Genomic DNA, 23,044 nt, shown 5'->3' with positions numbered 1-23,044 from the left:
GTCAATTTTAATCATCCCACACTCATCATCAGCCCATCATTATGCGTGCGACCGAGGGCCGGGCACTGCACACTACCGCCCAGCCGGCCTGGTGGAACAACATGACAAAGGTTTCGCTCGAAACTCATAAATCAAACACGCAGTGCGATGACACTCAAATTAAGTTCGCGGTGGAACGAAGGGCGGAACATAATATTGCCGGTACCAGCGTAGGATTGGTTGAAAAAAGGACAAATATGCCCTGCCCATAGCCGTGGAGCTGTGGCAAAGGAAGTGAAAAACGCGTCTACCAAATGTCGATCAATTTTCATCTTGCTTAAAGCGTGCTTTGTGCAGGAGCGTTGAGCGATGCAAATGAATTTTTGTTGTCCTGTTCTGTCTCTCTCTGGTGTCTCTGTCGGTTTCCTTTTTTTTTTGTGTGTGTGCATGAAATAAATTGAATCGAATTTACCCTACAATGGGCTGGGCGGTGTGGTGTAGAACAAAACGTAGCCATCACAATGACAAAAAAATCAAGAGCAAACCTGGCAACCGGGCAAGAGCAGCGCTGCAAAATGAGCAGAGCAATGCACACACACAAACCCAAAAACACATTATTTGCGATCAAAAATCGTCCAAATGGAAATGGTTTCCGGCAAACCGGGATAACAGACACACAGACACACACAGACACGCTCACCCACAACGGTGCCTACCGGGAAGCAATTTGCAAACTCAATACAGGGAGAGCTCGATAATAATAATACAGAAAAAAACTGGTGAAAACCCCTCAAACCCGACCATAGCATGCCCCCTCCGGGCGAAAAATAAATAAATAAAACAATTTCATCATCATCACCATCACCATCATCGACCGATCCACCGGGATGCGCTTCTCTTTTATTTACCCTAATTAAATTTTAATAATCACATCATTGCTCCATCGGTCGTTTCGGATGGGACACGACAGGCGGGAAAGCATTCGAAAAAAGGATGAATAAAATACAGCCTCCCTCTCCTCTGGCACGGCCCTATTCCAGTGCAGCTCAATATGGTGCGTCCGTCCACCCCACCGCTGAACCCGGTTGATCACCACTTTCCCGCTACGCGCGACGAATGGCACTGATGACGGCGATGATCATAAAACATTGATAGATATTTGCGACCATTAAAAATGCAGCGTCCATCTCACGTCCGGTGAACGCACGCTGGCCATTGCTCGATTCATGGCATTCGCTCCCTCCTTTCGCCGCCCCATACGCCATTCCATTTTCCCGCCTTTTCTCGCTGCCCTCGATGCGGCGCGTACGACAATCGCAATCGACAAGTCGTTCATGCGTTCACGATACAGTGGCAAGGGAGCAAGGGTTTTGCAGTGCGAGCGCCGTCTCGTTCGGGATCAGCGCAGTGGAAACTGGCCCGTTCGTCCGTGACTGGTTATTTCTCTCCAGGCCCAGCACTTTCCCAGCATGAGTGTAAAGAAGTGGAAGCAAAACTGAAGCCGAACGCAGAGCCCGAAACCATCTACCTCTTTCGCCGGCATCGGGACAGCAGAAGACAGCGTGACGCCAAACGGCGCCAGGCATTGCGAATGAGGGAATGAAATATTTATTTACCGGAAAACTGGCTGCCGGACGCCGCTGCGGGAAGCGTGCGGGAGACGGCGGGATGGATACGTGGAAGTGTGCCCGAGGGGGAAGGTTTATTTTTATTTGTATTTAAACTCCGATCCCAAGCACTGGCCTGGTCATTGTTGGGCAGGACGTTTTGATAGCGTGGTCAGACCTTTAAGTCCGTCCGACCGATAGGATTGCGATGGAAGGTTGAAGATGAGCGTTTTTCGTTTGAAAATACACCGACGATAGTGAAGGAATGAGTTTGATGGTGGTTTCATGATTGCGTCTCTCGTGTTTATTCCAAATCCCACTCCTTATACATCGGTCGACCCTTCATAATTGCAAACTATCATTTACTGGTCGAAAACATGCTCATCTATTTATACACTCTAAATGCCCTCACTATCACACATCGCATCACCCGATGCAAACAGACGATGCCAAACGTCAGCGGTTTATCTGTTCGCTATCGTAAGCATCATCGCTAATAAATGCACTCGGTAGCTCAGGCGCGCCCGTTTGCGCTCCATCAAAACGACTCGCCCCGGGGGCTGCGTGATGGTCTCGTTGGCCGAATGTTTTACGATCCAATAACCATTCCCCTAATCAAATGGTCGATTTCGCACAAACAACTACCTTCGGTGTCCTCCCCGACAGTTTGGGCGCGCGGTTTCGTACCTTCCTTACAGCGCTGCGAGGTTTTGTGTGTGTGGGTGTGTGTATGTTTTTTCTTTCTTTCCCACTCTCTTTATCGCCTATCAACACATTTACGACGCGGGACGCGTAAATGGACAGGAAGCAAAGATGGAAGAACCAGGCGGTTCACGAACGATTTGGATAGATTTTATTGATCACAAATAGCGAAAGATTTCCAATCTCCTGGGGTGGGTAACCCGTTGCCCCACTGTGTTGGCCGCTTGGTCTGTGTGGCCATAAAAATACGACTTCCCCTTTTCGTGCGCGGGAGCGGGTTTGGATCAATTTCCGAAGTTCAGTTTTGGCCAGTTTCAGGCCAGACCCCGCGGCAGTAACATCCGGCCAAACTTCGTTCAAAGGAGAGGCTGGTATGGGGCAGGTCTTCCATTTTATGATGATGCTTTCGGACCCATCGTTCGCGGGAGAGGATTTGTTGATTGCATTTCTTCGAACAGGCGGGCCCTGGATGACGCCGTCCATTTCCGGTAGCAAGCGGTCCCGCCCCGAGCCGGAAATAAATACAATAAAACTTTAAGACCTCTTCGCCCGGCCCACCACGGCTGGCCTTCAGCGCATTGACCTTTAGGACGACCTTTTTGGGCAGCCAAATCTAAGGGATGGGTGGGTGCAAAAACATATTTGCATTTGCATATCAGCGCAGCGCGTTGAGTTGGGCTGGCGGAAAGCAAAAGACGCTGGTGTTCTCACACACACGCACCCACAGATACACAGATACGTCAGATTGTGTTAACTTTCCGCTTCCATACCGTTGCCGGCCGCATTTTGAGGCACACATATGGTTTGACTGAAATCCAATTACATTCGCGGGAAGGGCGGCTGGCAAGACATTGTAACGAGGGAGAGCCATCTTTAGTGTAAGACGCGTCTACAAGCTCCATAACAGACACCACCCACACGCCGCATATCGTGCTTAACATGCAGACCATCCGGTGGCTAGCCATAAAACAGCCTGCCTGCCTGCCTGCCTTGGGTGGATGGTGTCGATGAGGGAAAAAAAATATTAAAATTTGATTACGATCGGAGACGATTTGAAGCGTGTTAGTGTGTGTGTGCCCCTACTACCGCCCGAAGCAATGAAACGGAAAATTGAAGTCCGATGCGGAAATGGTGGGTGAAAATTGCCAACAAGCCAGGAAGATTATTTGCTTCTCGGCGGGTGGTAGGTTGGCAGTGTGCTTAAAAGTGACACAACTTAACGATGGATTTTATGACCACCATCGAAGCGAGGTAGTAGCATGTGCGACAACTGCAACCGAGCGATGCACATTCGCTTTGTTTAGCGTGTTCGGCTGGTCTGAATCAGAAGCGGTTGGCGGCGGGGCAAAATATATTGACCAGCTTTATGGCGTTTGCAGGCGGTGGTGTTTCATAAAGATGCTTCGGAAATGGTGGTTGAGAAAAATAACGCTCACACACGCCATGCAAGAAGCTGTGAAGGTTTTTTTTCGACCTATGGGATTTATATTTTGATGGCAGAATTTAAAACTATTGTATGCTGATGGTCTCATATGCACATTTGACAGTTGCTCAAAGCACAGTACTACGATTGTAAAAAGGTGAAAATAGTGCTAAAAATGATTCTAACAAAGCTATAATTAACGAATCTGGTTGCAACATTAAAGCGAGTAAAACTGTGCACAATTTTGTTGGCAGAACGTGTGCTCAATGCAAATGCTGCAGCAGCAACAAGCACAACATCCCCTGAGTGGAAGCGCTGTCCTAACTTTTACATGCAAAATAGCAGCATTTAAATTGCCATTCTAGCTACGCGGACGCAAGGAACGGTAAAGCACCAGCCCACACCAACTATGCAGAACAATCCAACATGCAACATGGGGTTTGTTTTGTTTGACCCTGGTGGGATCGGCAACATATCCCCAACCAACCTTGTTGTTTAGATGTATAGAACCATGTCGATTTTATTCAATTACCGTACATGGTTGGTATGCGGTGAGCAGAGGTTTCCTCGTCCACGAGATGTTGTTGCTCGTTGTTACGAAGCGTTTGTAATTTCATTTTAAAATAACCTTTGTGCGAGTACAAGCAAACGGAAACGTGGCTCGAATTCCAGCATCGCGGTAATCCCTGCGAGCTGAAATATGTGTGCATTTCTTCTTCTTTGGCTCAACAACCGATGTCGGTCAAGGCTTGCCTGTACCACTAGTGGGCTTTGGCTTTCAGTGACTAATTGATTCCCCCCCACTGCAAGATAGTCAGTCCTACGTATGGCGGCGCGGTCTATTTGGGGATTGAACCCATGACGGGCATGTTGTTAAGTCGTACGAGTTGACGACTGTACTACGAGACCGGCTCATGTGTGCATTTATAATTGAAAAAAAAAAAAATCCAACGCTTTGTGCTCTGTAATACCACGAGATGAGTTAAAAAAAACACTTTCCAGACGTTTCGCAGCATCATGCAAAGGGATCGGCAACCATCCCTTGGCCCACCATGAGAGGCGGATTTTTATTTCACTGCTTGCAAATAGCCTGGGAATGATTTAAACCATCCCACGGACGGTTGCCGAGGTGACGAATTTGGTTGATGAAAATAACTTTAACAAAACGTTTTTATAAGCAACAAAAAAAAAAGAAAACAAACCCCTGGAAACGGTCTTTAAAGAATAACAAGCAAAGCGGAGAGTAGAGCATCAGAAAAAGTAGAAAAGTAAAAAGAAAATAAAGTACCAAAGAACTCATCGCACTCTGCACAAAAAATGGGACTTTTTCGGTCGGCTGATGGGAAGAAAAAGGTCCACGAGCAGACAGACAGTGTGACAGTTCGGAAATCCTCGTATAAAAGAAAACCCATTAAAACGCAAATCCCACGTTTCGCGTGGCCCATCAACGGCGATACATCATTTCCCTTGGGAAAATGTACCACCGTTTGTTGTGTCTTTTTTTTTTGTTCGTTTGTTCTTATCTCGAAAAGCGCTTTCCGAAGCATGGTTGAAAATGATGGTTTACGGTTCTTAAAGGCTCCCATGCTTCTTTGTACGTGTGTGTGTGTTTTTTTTTATGTTTTAGTTACCGTAACAATTCCACCAACGCTTGCCCCTGGCAGCCCACATTCACGTGACAACCCACCGGCAGGGACGAACAAAACCGTCCGCTTACATGCACCGCGTGACCCATAAAAACGGTCACCAAACGATGGCAGTTATTCAAATTGGCACCGATTGGAATATGCCAAGCGGTATGTTTTATTTACTCCAGTTTTACGACCCACACAGCAACAGCAGGCAGCGGTACGGTTTGGGTACGGGGAACGCGCGCTGCCGAGCAACTTTACGCAACTCAACGAGTCGTAAAGTTCCCCCAGTAGTGCCGGGAAGCAGCAAGGAAATTATCCACCGCCCGAGGGATGCGTATTTGTAGCGTGTGCTTAGGCAACGATCGTTAAGAGCATTTACCGTGGATCCGTTCCGTTGACATGAAGCGTTTGATTTATCTAGCAGATCGTTGGCTGTGCCTATGCTGTGCTATCAATCTCTGCATCGTAATTTACACCCGACACACTTTTCGAACGAAATCCATTCTTCAAAATCGCAAAGCAATTCAATCTTGTCTTATTACATTTCTCCCCATTTTCTTGCTGTGCTTCCAGGTCCAGAACAGCATTCGGTTGCCGTTGGCCGGCCTGGCGCCTCCGCGCGTCCTCATGTGTAGTGCCTCGATGGGTGCGGAAGGTTCCGTCACACTTCAGCTCCGGGAAGCGGTACAGGCGCCCGATGCGGCCGGCTCGCTCGACGGAGCGCTCACGATCGGCTACCCGGATCCGGACATGCTAGCCGACATGCTGGGCACATTCCAGGGCGCATCGACCGGTGCGTCCGGCGATCCGGACGCGGGCAGCTTCGAGCTGCTGCAGGACAGCAATGGCAGTCCGGCCGGCGCTACCTTGCGCACGTCGGCAGCCGAGCAGCTCGAGCAGCTGGCCGGTGCTATCCTGACCAAGGCGAACAGCAGTGGTAGCAGTAGCAGCAACGCGACAACCGGTGCGACAACGGTGACGATAAAAACAGAACCGGGTAAGTGTTTGTTAAAAAAAAAAAACAGAGATAATGCACGGGATAAACATGGATGTTACTGTCCGTATTATATACGTTTATAGTGACTATTTTCAATAATTTCATAACCAATAGGGACAGCACACTAAAGTCGGCATCTCATATTTTTAACTAGCTTGTGACTTTGAGGCTTTTTGTACAAATTCTTTAACCAAGTATTAAAATATTGTCTTCACACATCGATCCGAATACTCTTTAGCTATGCCACTGCAAAAAACAGGTAGACTTCATCAAAAATGTCAAAACATTATACATAAATATAAAAAAGGCGTTAAGTTAATGTATTCCATTAAAACGCCTAACGAAATAGACACGAAGCTTGCCAATAGTGATGGGTAAAATTGGCAAGATTCCGAAGTCGACTCCGATCCGACTCCGGAAGGTAGGTTCGCCCAGCATTATCCAGAGTCATTCTGAATTGCCCGTAGTCATCCGGAGTCGTTCGAAATCATGCGTAAAATGTTAGACAAAAAACACAACGAAATAATATGAATCATCACAAGCACATTCTATCGAGTGGGTCCTATTATCTCCGACCGACTTCGATTTCGACCGACTCCAGTTTACTCGGACTCCAAACGACTCCAGGCGACACCGGACGACTCTGGACGATTCTCGACGACTCCAGACGACTCCGGACGATTCCAAACGATACCGCGTGACTTCCAACGAATCTGGACGACTCCGACTTCGGGCGGAACTAGTGGTTCGGATTTCGCCGAGGTCGGAATCGGACTAATAATAGCCGGAGTCGGATCGGAGTCGTGGATGCACTCCAAATAGCACTTCACTACTTGTCAATATAGGCCAGTGTAAGGCTGATGTTGATTAAGTATGGTTGTTAGTCATTATTGTAGTTCAATTGCCTGTATTGTTACTTCATGTGCGTATTAAATTATCTTTGTTTACTTGAGTTATAATAATAGTACATGTACCGAACATTTATATTATGCCTTTACTTGATTTTGAAAGAGTGTTTTTGGATACCCACCTAAGTTTGACCACTCACCGTTACGTACTCTTCAACAGTTTTGCTTCTTTTTTTATTAAATGAAAATATTCATCCCAGTAATCAATAAATGTACCACGCATTCCCTCGCAGCGTCTGAAAAACTTTTCAAGTCCCTCACACTAAACGTGTTTCATCCAGAGACAATAATCCCATCCTCAGCTACACCGAACAACCTGTTGGTGCTGTTGTTTTATGAAACTAATCTCTTTCGTAAACCCTCCAAACACTCAACTTCCCACGATGGGTAAATCAAAACCCAAAAGCTAATGAACAATGAAAATCAGTGACACTGCACTACGCTGCAACTGGTTCTAAAGTATCTGTAGCTAGTTCGATTGCTGGCGCCCTGACCAGGATTAAATTATTTAGGCAAAGCTTTTTCGATGTTCGTACGAGCCAAGTGCTCGGTTCGTTACGTTTTGTGTTATTAAACGGAAGAGAAAAAAACGGTTTACCCAAACAACTAGTCGATATGGGTGTTCCTTGTAGTTTGTTTTATGAAAATTGGGATTTTTCTCCTGAATTGTTTCGTGTGCAATTGCCTTGTTGTTCCAAAAACCATACCAATAGGATGGCGCAAGTATTGATCATGTTTTTTTAATGTAAATTTCGAAACATGAACTGTTCTACTCCTATTATTAGAAGGTTTCAATTCGTGCTAGATTAACTGCACAAAAACCATGCTCATTAGTTTGCACAGCTTCCACGCCACCCTTCAAACGCTCACAATCGTATTGCATCGCTAGAAACGCGGGGAAAAAGGGCAAAACATGAGTACGCGCCCGATGGCGTACACTGAACATCGTCATCGGGTTCTTTGTGATGTACGCTTTTCCCTCGCTCCGCATCCACCACATCGCTGCATTGAATGTTTATGCACTCGCCGGGCTCATGTTTCATGATTATTCAATATCCTATCCCCGTGCCCGGTTCTGGGAGAGATTTTTCCCGCACTCATGCGAAATTCATACAAAAAAGACTGTCTCGTTTTTATTTTTACGTTTTCATTGCTCGGTGGTTTGGTCTCTCTCTCTCTCTCTCTCCCTCTCTCTTTTTCCTTATCTCGTCCTGCACTGTTTTGTAAAATTATCGATAAAAAATTGATCAAGCCCAGCTTCGCACACTGTCCGCTGCGGGCATCGCTTTCTAACAAACAGAGTGAGGGACAGATGGGTGGGACAGGGGATGGGAGCACATGGGAGCATACCGCCCCAGTACGGTACACACCAGAACATAAATTTATTGAAATAACTCTGCATATCTCCGTTACGGGTCACAGGGAAAGGGGAAGAGAATGAACAACAGCAAAAAACACACATACACACTCACACACAGACACACAGCTTCCATTCCGTACCTAAACGCTTCGAACCTGTTATAGTCCGAGCAACATTTCGCTAACGGTCCTTATCAACGGACCAAAAGGATGAGTATCTATGTGTGTGTGGGTGTGTGTGTGTGACTATGTGCACCATCGAGTGCCGTACGGATAGGCAACCGTGCCCCACCCACCATGTACCAGCAGTGCATAAACTTTTCAGCTAGGTTTTATGGTTTTAAAGCATATTTATGTGCATGCACATGAGCTTTGATATCGGACTCCCGCCGGACGGTATGCTTTCTTGTGTCTGGCCGTTCTCCCGTCCGGGGTCCCGGGGATGGTAACCGGTGCCGTACACACCATGCTCCCTCTTCACTCCTCTTCATTGCCACTCTCTCTCTCTCTCTCTCGTGAAACCGTAGCATCACGGACAAATTCCAGCCTGTTTGTTCAGGGTATATTTTTTGCGTTACGTTGCGTTTGCTACGTCGTTGCCTATCGTGCACATGTGCACACGGTTCTGCCCCCCATACAGTCCACCTTCTGCACCGTATCGAACCGATGGTAAAGTAAACTTTGGCTACACGTACGCCCGCCCGCACGAGCTGGACACAGTGTAATTGTGCTAACCAACAATAGATATGTGTCTGTGGTCGGTTGTAACAGGCGCATGCACACTCCCGGATACAGTGTGTGTGTGTCCCGGAAACGTAGCCAGTGCCCCCCCGAGGAGATAAATCAGCTCCCCTAAAAACCGCCCCTCAAAGGGGGCAATTTTCTAGGCAAGAGCTTAATTGAGTTTCAATTTATGGTGTCAGTTGTTATACAATCGAGTAAATATTTTTTAATTAATTTTTAGTTCAAGAGTGTGTTTTTTGGTAACTTTAAATGCACTTAGCACTTTATTTACAATCGATTTATTTTTATTTACACATATTAGTCATCTTTCTCAAGTGTCACTTCACCATTGTCCTGCACTGTGATCGTTCGCTTCGGCTCAGTTAAAATGTATCCCGCTTTGCTCCCGCACACACCGCATGCACATGTGCTGCGGCCGTTGAAGTACGAATGTGAAATGGTTTCCGGATCCCGGTACCCGGTACGGCCTATCCCTTCCCCGCTCCCTTTTCCCCTCATTCCATCATCGCTCATAACACATCGCATCGTTTCGGCCGCTGAGCCGCTTTAAAGCAACCTCATGCATATTTACATGCAATGTGTGTACTATTTGCATTTTATATTTATCTATCTAGTTTTGCGAAATTATAAAAGCAAGCCTTGCGGCTGCGTTGTGGCCCCTCGTGGTACAGTTCGACCGTCCGTTCGTGTGGTTTTTGGGTGGTGGAAGTGGGGGGTAAGTAGGCGATATTCCGTTGCTGGCCAGCATGCCATCGTCGCATCCGAGCATAGGCCCAGGATTTAATGATTATCATTGCATTCATTTTCCCACCATTTGCTCGGTCGCAAGGTCGCCCTGTTCTGGCCGGAGAACGCCCGCCTCACTTGAATGTTGTCATCCTGCCTGGTCTCGATCGGGCGGAAGATAATAACCCTTCGGGTTGCCGACCACCACCTATGGTTGTGGGAAAATGGACAAGAAATTAATGACACAGATTTCCTCCCCGCTGCTGCACACGGGTGCAGTGGAGGACCATTCTCCCCCACACCCTCGGAAAGGTCATTGGTTGCGGAGGAACTGTGGAGTGATGGTGGCAACGGGTGGGATGCAGGAAAGAGGAAAATGGCATGAGATGATACGTGAGCAAGCGCATTTGCATCGCTGCTCTCTGCACACTCGGTGCAAACACACGTGGTCAACGGATGGCTCTCGGATGGTCCGGGATGCAAACCAATGCCGCCCTCCCTACCACCCGCTCAACCCTCAACCACTTCCACTTCTTCCGCTTTAATGAACATGAAATGTTAAATGTCACGGTGATTGACGTTTGGGACCGGTTCATTAGCGCTGCGGGACCTTTTGCTGCAGGATTTATGCTCATAAATATAAATAGTGAACGCGCTCGGAGCGTATTTGCTTCCCAGTATGTGTATGTGTGTGTGTATGCATGGACACATTGACTAGCGCTGGCTTCATAATCAACGCTCTGGGTCACTGCCGGTGCTGCTCAACCAGATTCTATGGAGCTCATGTGAAAAGCTCTCCGGGGCTGTGAAAAACACACACACACGCGGGCAGGATTGGCCTTTGGGCGGTGATGGGCGAGTGGCGAACTGCCTGTGACGGAATTTAATTATTGACTTTTTATCTAACAAAGCATACGCTGACGGTTGATTTGCTAGAACTCGGGTGATTGGGGTTTGTGTGGTTCTAATTATTTTACATGACGTAACCTCATACTCATTACAGTGTTTAATTTGTTTTAGCAAAAGCTAATACATGAAAAGCCTGTTGAAATTCTGCTTAAACATCCGCAGCCGCATGATAATGTGTCAGTTAGACAACACAGTTTTGCACAGGCACATTGACTCTGAACGCAATTGTGTTAATCTCGCTTTGACATGTAAATTGCATATATTCAGGCGAATTTGTCAACGTTGGTAAGAACTTGTATGAAACCCTTGTCCCCCTCTTTTTGTTGTAGATTACTTTACTACTACCTACGCCTGGAACACTAAGTCCCTAAATTTTATTGTGAAATCTCCTTAGGCAACAGTTTATTTCAATCCATGTAACCCATAAATAGACACTACCATTCATACAAACAGCCATTCGTTTGGCAGCGTTTCGATGCTAATACTCGTATAAAACAATACTGCACACTTGCCTCACCACTCGTTTCCCGGCATATTGTAATACTGTTTCGTTGTACATCATACCGAAGTTACCATAGTCGTTCGCCAACATAGTCGACACGCTAGCATACCGTACTGTTCCTGCGCATGGGAAAAACATTTTTAGTCGTCACTAACCATTCCTTAAACCAGCTGGATACGCTGCTCGTATGTCCTACCCTAACGAAAATATCACTTTACGCGCTTACCGCTTCCCATTTGTACGTGGATCACGTCTCCCGCGCAGCACAAGCACAACCGTACCGTACCATGTGGCACAATAAACGTAACCTAGTGCCACCAACGATGCAGAACAAAATAGTATCCTTTTTCGCACTTTTAACACACACCCACACTCACTCACTCGCCAAAAAATCGATTGTGTGTGTCCCATTTTGCTTTTATCTCGAGCTACTAGCAGCGAGTGTGCAGTGGGAAGAAGCTGGACTGGCGAGAGGATGGAAACTATGCGCCAGAGCGTGGCATACACAAGAGTCTTAGCCAAGGATATCTGCGCAGAGCCCTTTTCCTCCAGTTATCCAATCAGCACAATGGGTAAAATCGTTCTCTCTGCCCAGTGCTGCCATCTACCTGATTCTATCATCGCAGATGGTTTTGTTAACCCGGGGAACCCTTACCGAGCGCACTGGCAAAAACGGCGACAGAGAATGCGAGAAAAAAGCACCGAAAGTCGCTACGGTACGGTACGGAGTTGGGATGAAAAAGCAATAGCAACAACAACGACAACGGCGAGCAAAAACGGCATACATTCGGGCGGGTTTGAATACTGCCATTTTTAACGATAAATAAATACACGTCAACACAGGGTTGTGCACGGTGAATGCGCCATCCTCCATCAAACACTCTCCCCCAGCAGGTTGTTGCCTTCTCCTGTAGGGCGAGATGCTTTGCTATTGCTATTCGAATTTCTCTCGTTTAGCCGGTAGAGATCCCGGCCAGAGCTGGGTGGGGATGTGCCGTGGAACGGTTTAGAAGGAGAAGAAGAAGAAAAAAAGAGAAACATGAACTATCGGTCAGACTAGCAGCATCAATATAAATAACGGAAAAACGGAGCCAATTCAGTTAAACTAACGAGTGGAAAAGCTTCAAAGCAGAAGGGCTTAGAGTCTGGCAAAAAAGGCGAGCTGCTAACCCCGCGCTGCCATTGTTTGCGAGTGGGAGTTTTTCGCAATTGCAACCGTGCGCAAAATGGTGGCAATCGGCAGCGTGAAACGTTGGTAGGATTGTAGTGGTAGATGAAAGTAAAGTCACTAGATACGACCAAGTTTGTACATTTCTGAGTGTGATTTTAGTTTTGGTTTTTTTTTTTCAAAAGAAACTTTAAATTCTTTTCTCAGCAATATTGTTTGAAGTTGTAAAGAACTTTTTGAAAATGATAGTTTGGTCGCAGTCATAATAACGCATAATAATTCATAAGTAAATGAAATAAAATTACATTACATTAAGTGGGCAACAGACTATAGGAAATGTTTGGACTTTGGCCTCATTAATTAATGGAACAGGCAAAATCTAGTTTTATAAAGTGGAGATAGTGTTTTATTTTATAAAGCTTCTCCATTGAAATATAATTACCCGCCTAAAGGTATGCAAAAATCTTTGCAAATAGACTCTATTAGTATAATATGATCACTACTTTTTGCCTTGTTATATGGTTGTTTGCAATTTCGATGCTGCTCCTAGATCGTACGGTCTATTTTGCTACATACATCAAACATCACAATTACTGTCCTTTTGCCATCACCGACTCTAATTAAATCGTGTTTCAAATGGCGAAACAATTTGCTAAGGTCAAAATCGAAAAGAGACCCCTACCGATCGGCTCGTACCCTAATGAAGGGTTGAAAGGGCTGATCCGGCTGTAATCTTTGTCGGTGTGTATTCAATGGGAAAGCTGCAATATGCCATCCCCCCCTCCACCCTACATTCTTGCTTTCAGCCCGTGTTGCTTTCATTTGCTTCATTAATTACCGGAAAGCTTTCAACTGGTGTGCTAGTCATGGACGTTCCACTCGCTCTCTCGACCCATCCCACTACTGTTGCTGACCGAAATTAATTTGGATTACCGACCACACACACACAGACACACACAAACACACAGATACATACATTTGCAATGCAATCGTATGCCGCACGAACACACAAATGGGACAAATCATGCCAACTCGATCGCAGCGCTCGATGCATCCTTATTGCATTCCGTTCAATTATCCCTAATCCGGATAAATTCCTTCGCAACTACGAGCATCTGAAGCACACCGACATCAAAGTGGTGGGGTTTTTTTCAGTTTTCGATACTTTTTACTCTGTCCCTGTCCTTCTGCCTCTGGCAAACTCGATGCCCTTTATTCGTTCCGACCTAGCAAGTGGTAGAAGGTTCTTTCGAGCAGCGTACGCCCTTCGATTGGCTCACTAGTTGATTTTTTCTTCGCTAAATCCTTGCAACTACGAAGCAAACGCAAACGAGAGCTAATCCGACAGACGCAATCTAAATCCTTGCCCAAGCTTCCAGTGCTTAAAGCGGAGTGTCACACCAGGGCGACCGTGAGGTAGTCCGAATCGAACGAAGAAGGATTAGGAAATCTCATTTCGATAGTAACTCCATTGCAAAGCAAGTCTTCCGGTGTACGTCTCCTCCTTTTCCTGCACCGTTTGATGCTGCTTGTTTGCGCCTCAAAGCGTATCGAAAAGTCAACCTGATATTGATCGGATTTCTTTCTATCGTTTCCGATTTCTTTATCCCTCTCGCTGTGGTTCATTTCAGGGCCGAAATCAACCGCGGAAAAAACGAGCACAACCACCAACCTGCACCCGACCAGCCTCACGCCCACCAGTAGCATCGGCAGCAGCAACCTGTCTCCCTCGTCGACGGCCATCTTGCACCACGGCACCACGATGGTGACCGTGAAAAGCTCGCCCGGAGGAAGCGGCGGTACCATTGCGACCGCCGCCAGCCCAACCAGCCTCATCCTTACGACGGTCGGTCGGGCCGAGACGGCGTCGGGCGGTTTCGGTGGAGGCAGCAGCAGCAGCGCATCGTCGTCACCGTCGGCGGCTGCCTCCCCCGTCTCGCTGAGCGGACTGGCGAAGAAACCGCGACCCAAGACGGTATCACCGACCCGGCACGGACCGCAACAGTGTCAGGTAAGTGTGGCGGGTAACAACGAACCCGAAACGGCAGTCTATTTATTGATTTATTTGAAATGAAAACAGATTACTGTTTTGGAGCAGTGAATTGACTTACGATCAATATTTTTCAACATACTTTTTTAACCCCTGCTAAACGCTACATAAAACATGTTCAAACAATGCATATGTTTTAAACAATCGTCCTATACGCGGGGATTGTTCAGTGCGCAACGGTTTGATCCTCTACTTCCAAGAAGCACCTCTGATGGCAAACAATTGAATCAAATAACTTCTAATGAAATGCATAAATGCTATTTCCTCGCCGGCGCAATGTGCCAGCAAAAGCTAAATGTTGCGAGCAAACGTATACACGGCGCCCTATTCAAAAGCCCTGTTCAACATCGAGCAAATCCTTTGCCAGCACTCACATCGAAGCGCATCGGCGCACACTCCTCTCTACGTGAGCGCACGTGTATGCATCGCCGGTGATAGCAGTGCGCCACCACTGGCACACAAGAAAACAGAACCCATCGGTTGCCTTAATTTCGGTTCCAGCGAGCGAACGCTATTTATTTAATTTTCTCCTACGTGCCATCGAGAAAAGCGGATCGGAACGTAAACGGCTTTCATTGGTGCGGATTGCTGAACAGCGAATGTACGGTACGAGCGGCAGCCGGGTGCCAGGGAAAAGAATCTTTTTCATTTGCAGCTCGAGCGTAAATCCTGCTTTTGGGTCGTGACGCTTTTGCTATGATGAGCGAGCGAGTGCACACACAGAATGGCGCTCATTTAGAAAAGCGTTGCTATTTGAACGTTTCGTATGCTGTAGTCGGGTATGGACGATGGTTGATGTATGTTGAGTACGGTTAGGCAAGTAACGCGTGAAGCAACCACAGTGGAAGCGTTATTAATAGCATAAAAGGGACAAAAGTGACACATTAACATGCGCATTGCATACATTTGGGCGTATAATTTGCTTTCTTTGAAGCGTCCGCGGCTGTGATCGTTCTAATTGGTGAAATAATTCAAATCAGAAAACTACTGTTTACTCATATGTCATCTTTTTCTTAAATTTTTATGTATCTAGAAAGCCTCCAAAATACAATCATACTCAACAGCCTCCAATCAAACAATCGAAAATAAAACGCGCTAAAGAAAATGCTAAGCCCCAAAATCAAGACACTTCGATACTTCCCCCAAACTGCACCGCAAATGCAAATCGGAAAACCCGGAAACGAGCCGGGTTTCCGTTTCACATGCCGTGTCGTTAATTTTTCTTCCGCCTTAGCGTCCCGTTCGCGGCAGACGGTTGCGCAACGCAAAGGGGTTGTGGCACTGTGAGGCATTCGCGGTTTCGCTAAAGAAGGAAGCAAGCTTCCCCCCCCCCTCCACCATGTTAGCCTAGCAGCGAAAGTGCTCGGTTGAATATGAAAATCGTTTAAGAAAAGGAACCAAAGTTCTTTGCAAATATTTTCCCTCAGCCCTCGCCGCTCGATGTAACCGTTTTGCTGACGGGAGATGGCCTTGCGTGTGTGTGTTTGTTTGTGTCATTACGCTGATGGCAGCAAGGAGATGGAGCGAAAATTCACTTTAGCCGCTTTCCTCCGTGCTTGACTGTCTGGAAATGAACGCTTCCGAGTGTGGTGTATGCTCCAGATGCCATGTGTAGCGCACACCCGATACCGCTCGGTATGATCGAGCTCACCCCAAACACAGACCCTACCTGGGCACACAGCCGGGATTCGATCAAGGAAAAGGGGCGGGTAGAAATGGAAGAAAACGCATGACATTTCCGTAATGGAGATGCTCATCGCGGTGGCAGAAGCCCGATTCCCTGCCCTGCTGACGGTGATGGTGAAATTTCGTCCTGATTTTATTTGGCTCTCGTATCCGGCGGTACGATCTTTAGCAGCGCGCCTAAGACCATCAAGCCAAGTGGGTGGTGAGGGTCGTACCGGGCGCCGCAAATCCATCTTAGCCGGAAAAATGATAGCGACGATAGACGAGAACTTCAAAGCAAAGTATTTTCTTTTCCGGTGCGTTTGAGCGTTTGCGGGGCGATACTTTTTATTTGTATTTCATTTATTTTTTGCTTCACCTCTCCTGGCTTCTATCGCCCCGGGAAGGGCGAGCGACGGCGCACAAGGACGGCTATTTGCGCTAGGGCATGATAACGATATCCATCTTGTTTTCACCGTCCGCCTGCACACACACCCTTCGCCCGTTAACGACTTGCCGCGCTCGACGCGGCCTGGCAGACACCGACCGGTAAACATTCAACAGATCAAAAAGATGTTCATTAAAAAGATGGTGCAGTAAACACGTTCTTTCTTGGAAGGGGAATCTTCGCCCTAGCGAGGAAGGAAAAACCGGCGATGGATGGTGCGGCTATCAAGCAAGCTATCAAGGGATGCCCACGCCCAGCATGCCATTAAATTGAGCAGGAATTTCAAAACAAATTTTCAATAATGCAAACGATTCTAATTGCATACATCGCAGGCACGGGGCCGGGCAGGTTGAAGAAGATTAGCCGAGATTTGTTTTCATGCTGCTGTTTCAATTGTTTCCTACATGCGTGCGTGGGTGTGTGTGTGTGAATGTGTTTGTTTGTATGTTGGGAGGCTATTAGCAGAAAAGAGCATCCGAGCCAATTCCTCAACAGTAATTACAGTGAAAGCTTTTAGGCGATAAGATTAAGTGAAATGTAGATCCAGCTTTTACAAGAACGTTGCTGCCCTACCATCCGCACGTTAACCTCGCATGGTACGGTGCTAGTTGATATTCGTTATCCAATTCGTTATCTTAAGTTGTAGCAAGCAAGAGGGATGGGAAAACAATTTTCCGTCCCTTGCTCCCTTCTCTATACCTTTTTCTCAATTTGCAAACCAAGCGATTTCCAAGCGTTTTTTTACTTATTTCCCCCTTTTTTCGAAAGGCTCGACACCAACCCTTTTGATTAACTTTTTTGGCCCTTCTATTTTGGAAACGGTTCATGGAATCGCCTGGCCTTCGCCCTGTGTTTGGTCCTGGGGCCACGCTTCAAGGTTAAATCAAAACGAATTTTCCTCCATTAATCAACTCGGTTGGGTTTTGGCGTGAAAATAAAGTTGGCCCGCCTGTGAGCAGCATCACAGCCAGAAGCGCTTGCAGCCAATCGGGAAATCCTTTTAGCTTGTTGTTTCTTTTCCTATAAGAAAAGTAGTAGGTCTAGCAAACTAAAGTAAGGGTTTAAAAATATAAAAGAAACACACTTGTATGAAGCTCAATATCTCCTATTTCGCTAGCTATTGAGAAAATAATGCAAGTCATATTTAAGAACCATCCTCACTTCAACAGAGGTTGACATCAGCAACTAACGTTTTCTAACAAATTTGTTGTAGAGTAGCGAAAAGAATTCCAAATGATTCAATATCTCCGAAAATCCTCCAAAGTGTTCCAAAAGACGATAGCATTTCTAGTAGATGCTGAGTTTAGTCCCCTGAATGAAGTAATAAACTATAAATCTTCATCTCAGACTTCTTCCACTGCCCTAGCGCCGTTTTTCCGCATCGTTGTGCCTGCTTCGGCCCCTCGCCATCCCTCGCCGTCCCTCGCACCCATCGATACTAACCCTTTCAAAGTGCACCTGACCGTTCCGGGCGTCGTTCCCGTTGAAAGCAAAATCTAATCGGCAGGTAGCTCATTTGTAACTTTATGACAAGCCGGCGGAAACGGAACGACGAAACCAACCGGACACAAAAATACACCCCCACTTTATGGCGTCCAATGCTGAATGGAACGGCCAATCCGCCCAGCTGCTCGCTCGCTTTTCTCTCTCTCTCTCTCTCTCTCTCTCTTTCGTCACGGGGTGCCAATTTCTTTGCGAAATTACTGTCCTTCAGCACACAGCGCTCCTTTGATGATGAAAGGCAACTTGTTAAATCCAAATCCTCCGTCTCGTTTGCCCGCTCCGTCCGTCCGAGTATCCCTGACGACGGCGGCGATTGCTTCGGTCGGCCGAGCTGGGCAGCCGGGCAGCGGAGAAAAAAGGACTCGAGATTAATAAGGATTTTCCTTTCCGGAGCGCACTCAATAGATCACTAGCAATTGAGGGCCATTAATTTGCACGTGAAACGAACGGCCCTCCGGGTCCGGGGTCCGGGGATGTTAGCTGCCCGGACAGTCCGGCGCATCCGGCCGAATGGGGGCAGCCATCAAGGATCCGTTGCCGGTGCGCTGTGCTTTGCTTCGCGTGGCTGCACTTAACGAGATAAACCATTCGCCCCTTTCTCCAGGGGAAGGGAGGCATGAAGCGAAGGGTGGAAGAGCGAACTGAACTTTGGCACTTGTTCCTATTAAGCTCAATTTGTTATCGGGGCGCCCTGTATCGTTCCGGCGGGTTGCAGCTGCCGGCCCGTTTTTGTGCCGGTTGTATCGGCCATCCTTCTTTTTTGTCGTTGTTAAAGCTCCCATTCACTGCCAGCCATGGCCTCTACTTGGCGCTCTATAATGAAGACAATTTTGCTGTACCGATCAGCCGAAAAGGGTCGCGATCCGTGGGTCGTTAGGATGGAAAACTGTTCAAATGTTGCCATTTATCATAAAGCGTTTGGGCGTTACTTAAAGAGTTTGGTCGGTTAGAACGCCTTGCATAAAGACAAGCCATGCTGAAACCATTCCAAATGCACAACGCCGCTTCGATCCTTAATGTCCTGGTATCTCTGGCAAAGAGGCAAAGAGCAACCAATACCGCTTGCGGCGATTTCCGGTTGGTCTTTAATGATCGGCGAACGGTGAAGGTTAAGGCAACGATAACATCTTGCCGCCTGTGGAAGCTACAGTAAAACAAAGCAGAAGCGAAATTAAAATCTCATTAACAGATATTGCGAGCCATGTAGGTGGTAAGGAAGGGGCACAAAAAAGGGAAAAGACTGAAAGCAATTCTTTGGCGCAAAAGTTTCTTCGATTTAGCGAACTATTCCTTGCGTGCCTTCTCTCCGTGCCGCCGCTGGGAGCCTTCGGGGCCATTCGAACTGTGTGCAACTGCTGGAATCTTTTGATATCGATTAGGGCCATATTCTGCATTTTTATACTTTCTCTTGTTGGAAAAAACGATTTGCTAATGATGCTAGTTTTTCAGCGCTGCTGTTTATAAGACCACAATCCGTTCAGTCTTGTGAAGAAGTACTAGCTTGAAACGCAATAGCTCAACGTAACTTTCGCACTAACCGCCTAAAGCTATGCAATTTGTGTAACAAAATCTGATTGAAAGTAACATGTATTGTACAAGACAGCCATTTTACCCGTCAGTTCGACAACTGAAACGGTATTGCGCGGTCGATTGTACATGATTAACACACACATCTCACACTCTTAATTACAATTCCTAATGCTTTCAACCTCCACTCAAAGCACCTTTCCTATTCGTATGTAACAACTTTGACCGTCGTCGAGCGAACCGAGTGACGACGGCAGTAAACACCGACCGATCCCTAAACCCACATGTTTGCCCGACTCGTTAATCGACGCTTGGGCCTCATATTTCACGGGATTTTCGTGCACTCGAAATGAGATAAAGCGAGACGCCTTCCGGCAAATGAGGCACCGCGCCACCATCCCTCTTCTTCGCCACCCGCATCCGCATCGCTTTAATCAATGGTGCCGTGTGAGCAATCTGTTCACAGCGTCTAGGGGCGTTAAGCCGCTTTGCAAAACCTTCACTTAAAAGAACATTTTGCGCTGCCGGCATATTGCATGTACTACATGCTTCACCGTAATGAATGGCTTGTGCGCTCATACGCGCTCGAACAAAAGGAAGCAGAAGGGACGGAAGGTGAGAAATAAAAAAGCACACACACACACACACACATACACCTTCTTATCCTCTTAACTAAGGCGGTACAGCAGAAAACGCTGCTTCGCCGGAGCCACGGCACCACATCCGACGCTTCCGCTGAAATGAGCACGGTGAGGTTGCGGTGGAAATTGCTTCGACATAAATTAAAACTTCCTCCCACCTTTTAGCCGGCAAGAGCCGGAAGTGTGTCATTTGTAAGTGCGGTTTCATCTTCCCGCTTCGCACGTTGCGTCTGCGACCTTCTCTCGCTGCGACTGGTGAGGGTGCGGAATGCGATTCTCTCTGAACTTGGATTTTTATTGTCTACTGAAGTGCGGCACCCTCACCATCCAACCCCACGTCCAACGTTCCCTTCGGTGCTAATTCTTGAACTAACGATTATCCCTTTGCCATTCTTCCCTCGGGGTGGGCGATGTGGCTTGCAAGATTGGTAGCCCGTCGGTCGGCCATTGTGAAAATGGGCTTCGCACAGCTCACTGCAGCAGGGGAGGAGGGATGGAACCGGGTTGCTGGTTGGGATAGTAGTAATTACGGTTGATAGAGCATCAAATAATGCTCGGACTCTTCGGGCTGTGGCACTGTGAGCGGATAGATTCCTCGCCTCGACCTTCGGCCGGCGAAACCAAGACAGTTAATGAACTAATAAAAATAAAATGAGAAACTGAACGCCCTCCCGTTTGTACACGCCCTGGGAAACGCCACCATCATCATCGTCGCTTGCTGTTGATGTCCTCCGCGTAGCGCCAGTAAACGTCAGAGTAAAAAGCGAAGCGGGCGAAGGAGAGATTCGTCCTTTTATAGCAGCAAGGGCAGAACAAAACCATCCAAAACACACGCCACAACAACAAAAAAAAACTATTTCGAACGGAAACTTTTCTGCTGCCAAGGAACGAACTGGGAGCGATGGGTGGAAAATGGTGAAATAAACAGCGCCGCCAACGGTGGCACTTGGCAAACGGGTGCTCCGTCGCTTCCCGCTCGTTGACCGTTCGGGCTGCTAATTTACAAAACTGAGTGGAATAAAAAGTGGGGTTCCGCTTTTCTGCACACCCCTTGCTCGGGTGTATCGGGTTCAATCCATCTCCGGAGCAGGGAAGCAGCGACCGCTCCATTACGAGGCTAATAATCATGGCCGGCGGGAGTTTCATTCTGCTGCGGAATGATCCCTGGCGAGCGAGAGAACAAAGTAATTAAGCGCCCGGGCCCGACACTAATTACGAATTCCAACTAATCATAGAAATATGAACGCAATACGTTTCCATACCATGTCCATGCAATGGAAGTATGGGTGTTTTTTGTTCTGTGTTGGTTTTTTGTCTGTATCTCATTTAGCACGAATAATTAAAAACGAGTTTATTCTACAAATAGCTTGGAAAAATGGTATTTTACTCAAAAAGCATGCAAATAGAGTATGATTACATTTCATAATGAGCAAATACCTCGAATGCATTTAATAACGCACGGTATGCGTTTGCGGGTTTCGCACAAACAGAGATGAACCTAATAGGCTAGCATCGACCACATTTCACTAAAAAAAGCTCCTCAAATGCTGTACCATTCCATGATTATTTACACCAGTACTTTCAAATAAGCAACAGGCTAACGAAAAGCACACGATTGCCTGCCCCTTTTTTGCACTCTGTAACGACTGCTTTTGGCAAACCTTTCAATCATCATCATGGCGCGTAAATGCCGGCAAGGCATCGAGATGCCCGTGACTAATGGATGGGCGCCCGTGCCCGCAAAACCCATACCCATGGCACGGCCCCGGCAGCAACAAGCAACACAATCGAAACCTTTTCAATCAGTCCGCTTCTCCTCCGCGCTCGATCGCTGCTGCCATAAAACGACGACGCATCGACGCGTGTTTCGGATGGACGGGTAGAAAATTGAAATAAAATAAAACCAAAACCCTCACTTTACCGCTAGCACGCTTACCCGGCGGACACGTACACGCACACGGAGCCGTAGGCGCGTAAAAACACGCCTAAACCATAACCATCAGGGCTCATCAATAATGCAGCCCTGCTTGAGCTTCGCTGTCGTAACGTCGCACGTCGCCGGGGAAGAGCAGAAAGCGGACAATCCTGTGACTGCTGGTGTTGCCATACTTTGCTCCACCCCTTTCCACGCTGGACCATTCCATTCGAGCCGTACTTTTTGGCGAATGCGTCCTCCGCACGCCCGTCTACTAACTGGTCACTGGGGAGCAACCGGTTCGCTTTTCACGCAGGCTTCCGCAGCCCCAGACCAGTCCAGACCAGTCCAGACCGGCGTTAAGCACATTACACGCTCTCGATGACAGCGGTGGACGCGCACACGGCACGCACGGCCCCGTGCGTACGGCAATCTCATTAAACGGTTCTCGCAGTTGCGTGACAACTAAATTTATCATATTTTCACGCAATCACACGCCAACAGAGCGCGGGCAACAGTTTGCTGCCCCTTTCCCAGGTGACTTGCGTGCGCCAGATTTAACCTACCACGCACACGCACACACATGTTGCATGACTGGCATTTGGTGGAGGAGGCGGTTGGGTGAGTTGGCACCGTG

General features: G+C 47.4%; 1 protein-coding gene across 4 annotated transcripts in view; it reads left to right on the top strand.

The window, feature by feature from the left end:
- LOC120898811 (serine-rich adhesin for platelets) overlaps positions 1 to 23,044 on the top strand; it is a 155,737-nt gene that overhangs the window by 105,327 nt on the left and 27,366 nt on the right. For all 4 annotated transcript variants that reach the window (XM_040305176.1, XM_040305174.1, XM_040305175.1 and 1 more), the window contains exons 4-5: positions 5,919 to 6,342; positions 14,290 to 14,669. In XM_040305176.1, coding sequence (XP_040161110.1) covers positions 5,919 to 6,342; positions 14,290 to 14,669 — 804 coding nt within the window. The remainder of the gene's footprint in view (positions 1 to 5,918; positions 6,343 to 14,289; positions 14,670 to 23,044) is intronic.

This window comes from Anopheles arabiensis, chromosome 2, assembly GCF_016920715.1.
Source record: "Anopheles arabiensis isolate DONGOLA chromosome 2, AaraD3, whole genome shotgun sequence".
Taxonomy (NCBI): domain Eukaryota; kingdom Metazoa; phylum Arthropoda; class Insecta; order Diptera; family Culicidae; genus Anopheles; species Anopheles arabiensis.
Note: the sequence above shows the minus strand (reverse complement) of the source record. Positions and strands in the feature narration are given on the sequence as shown.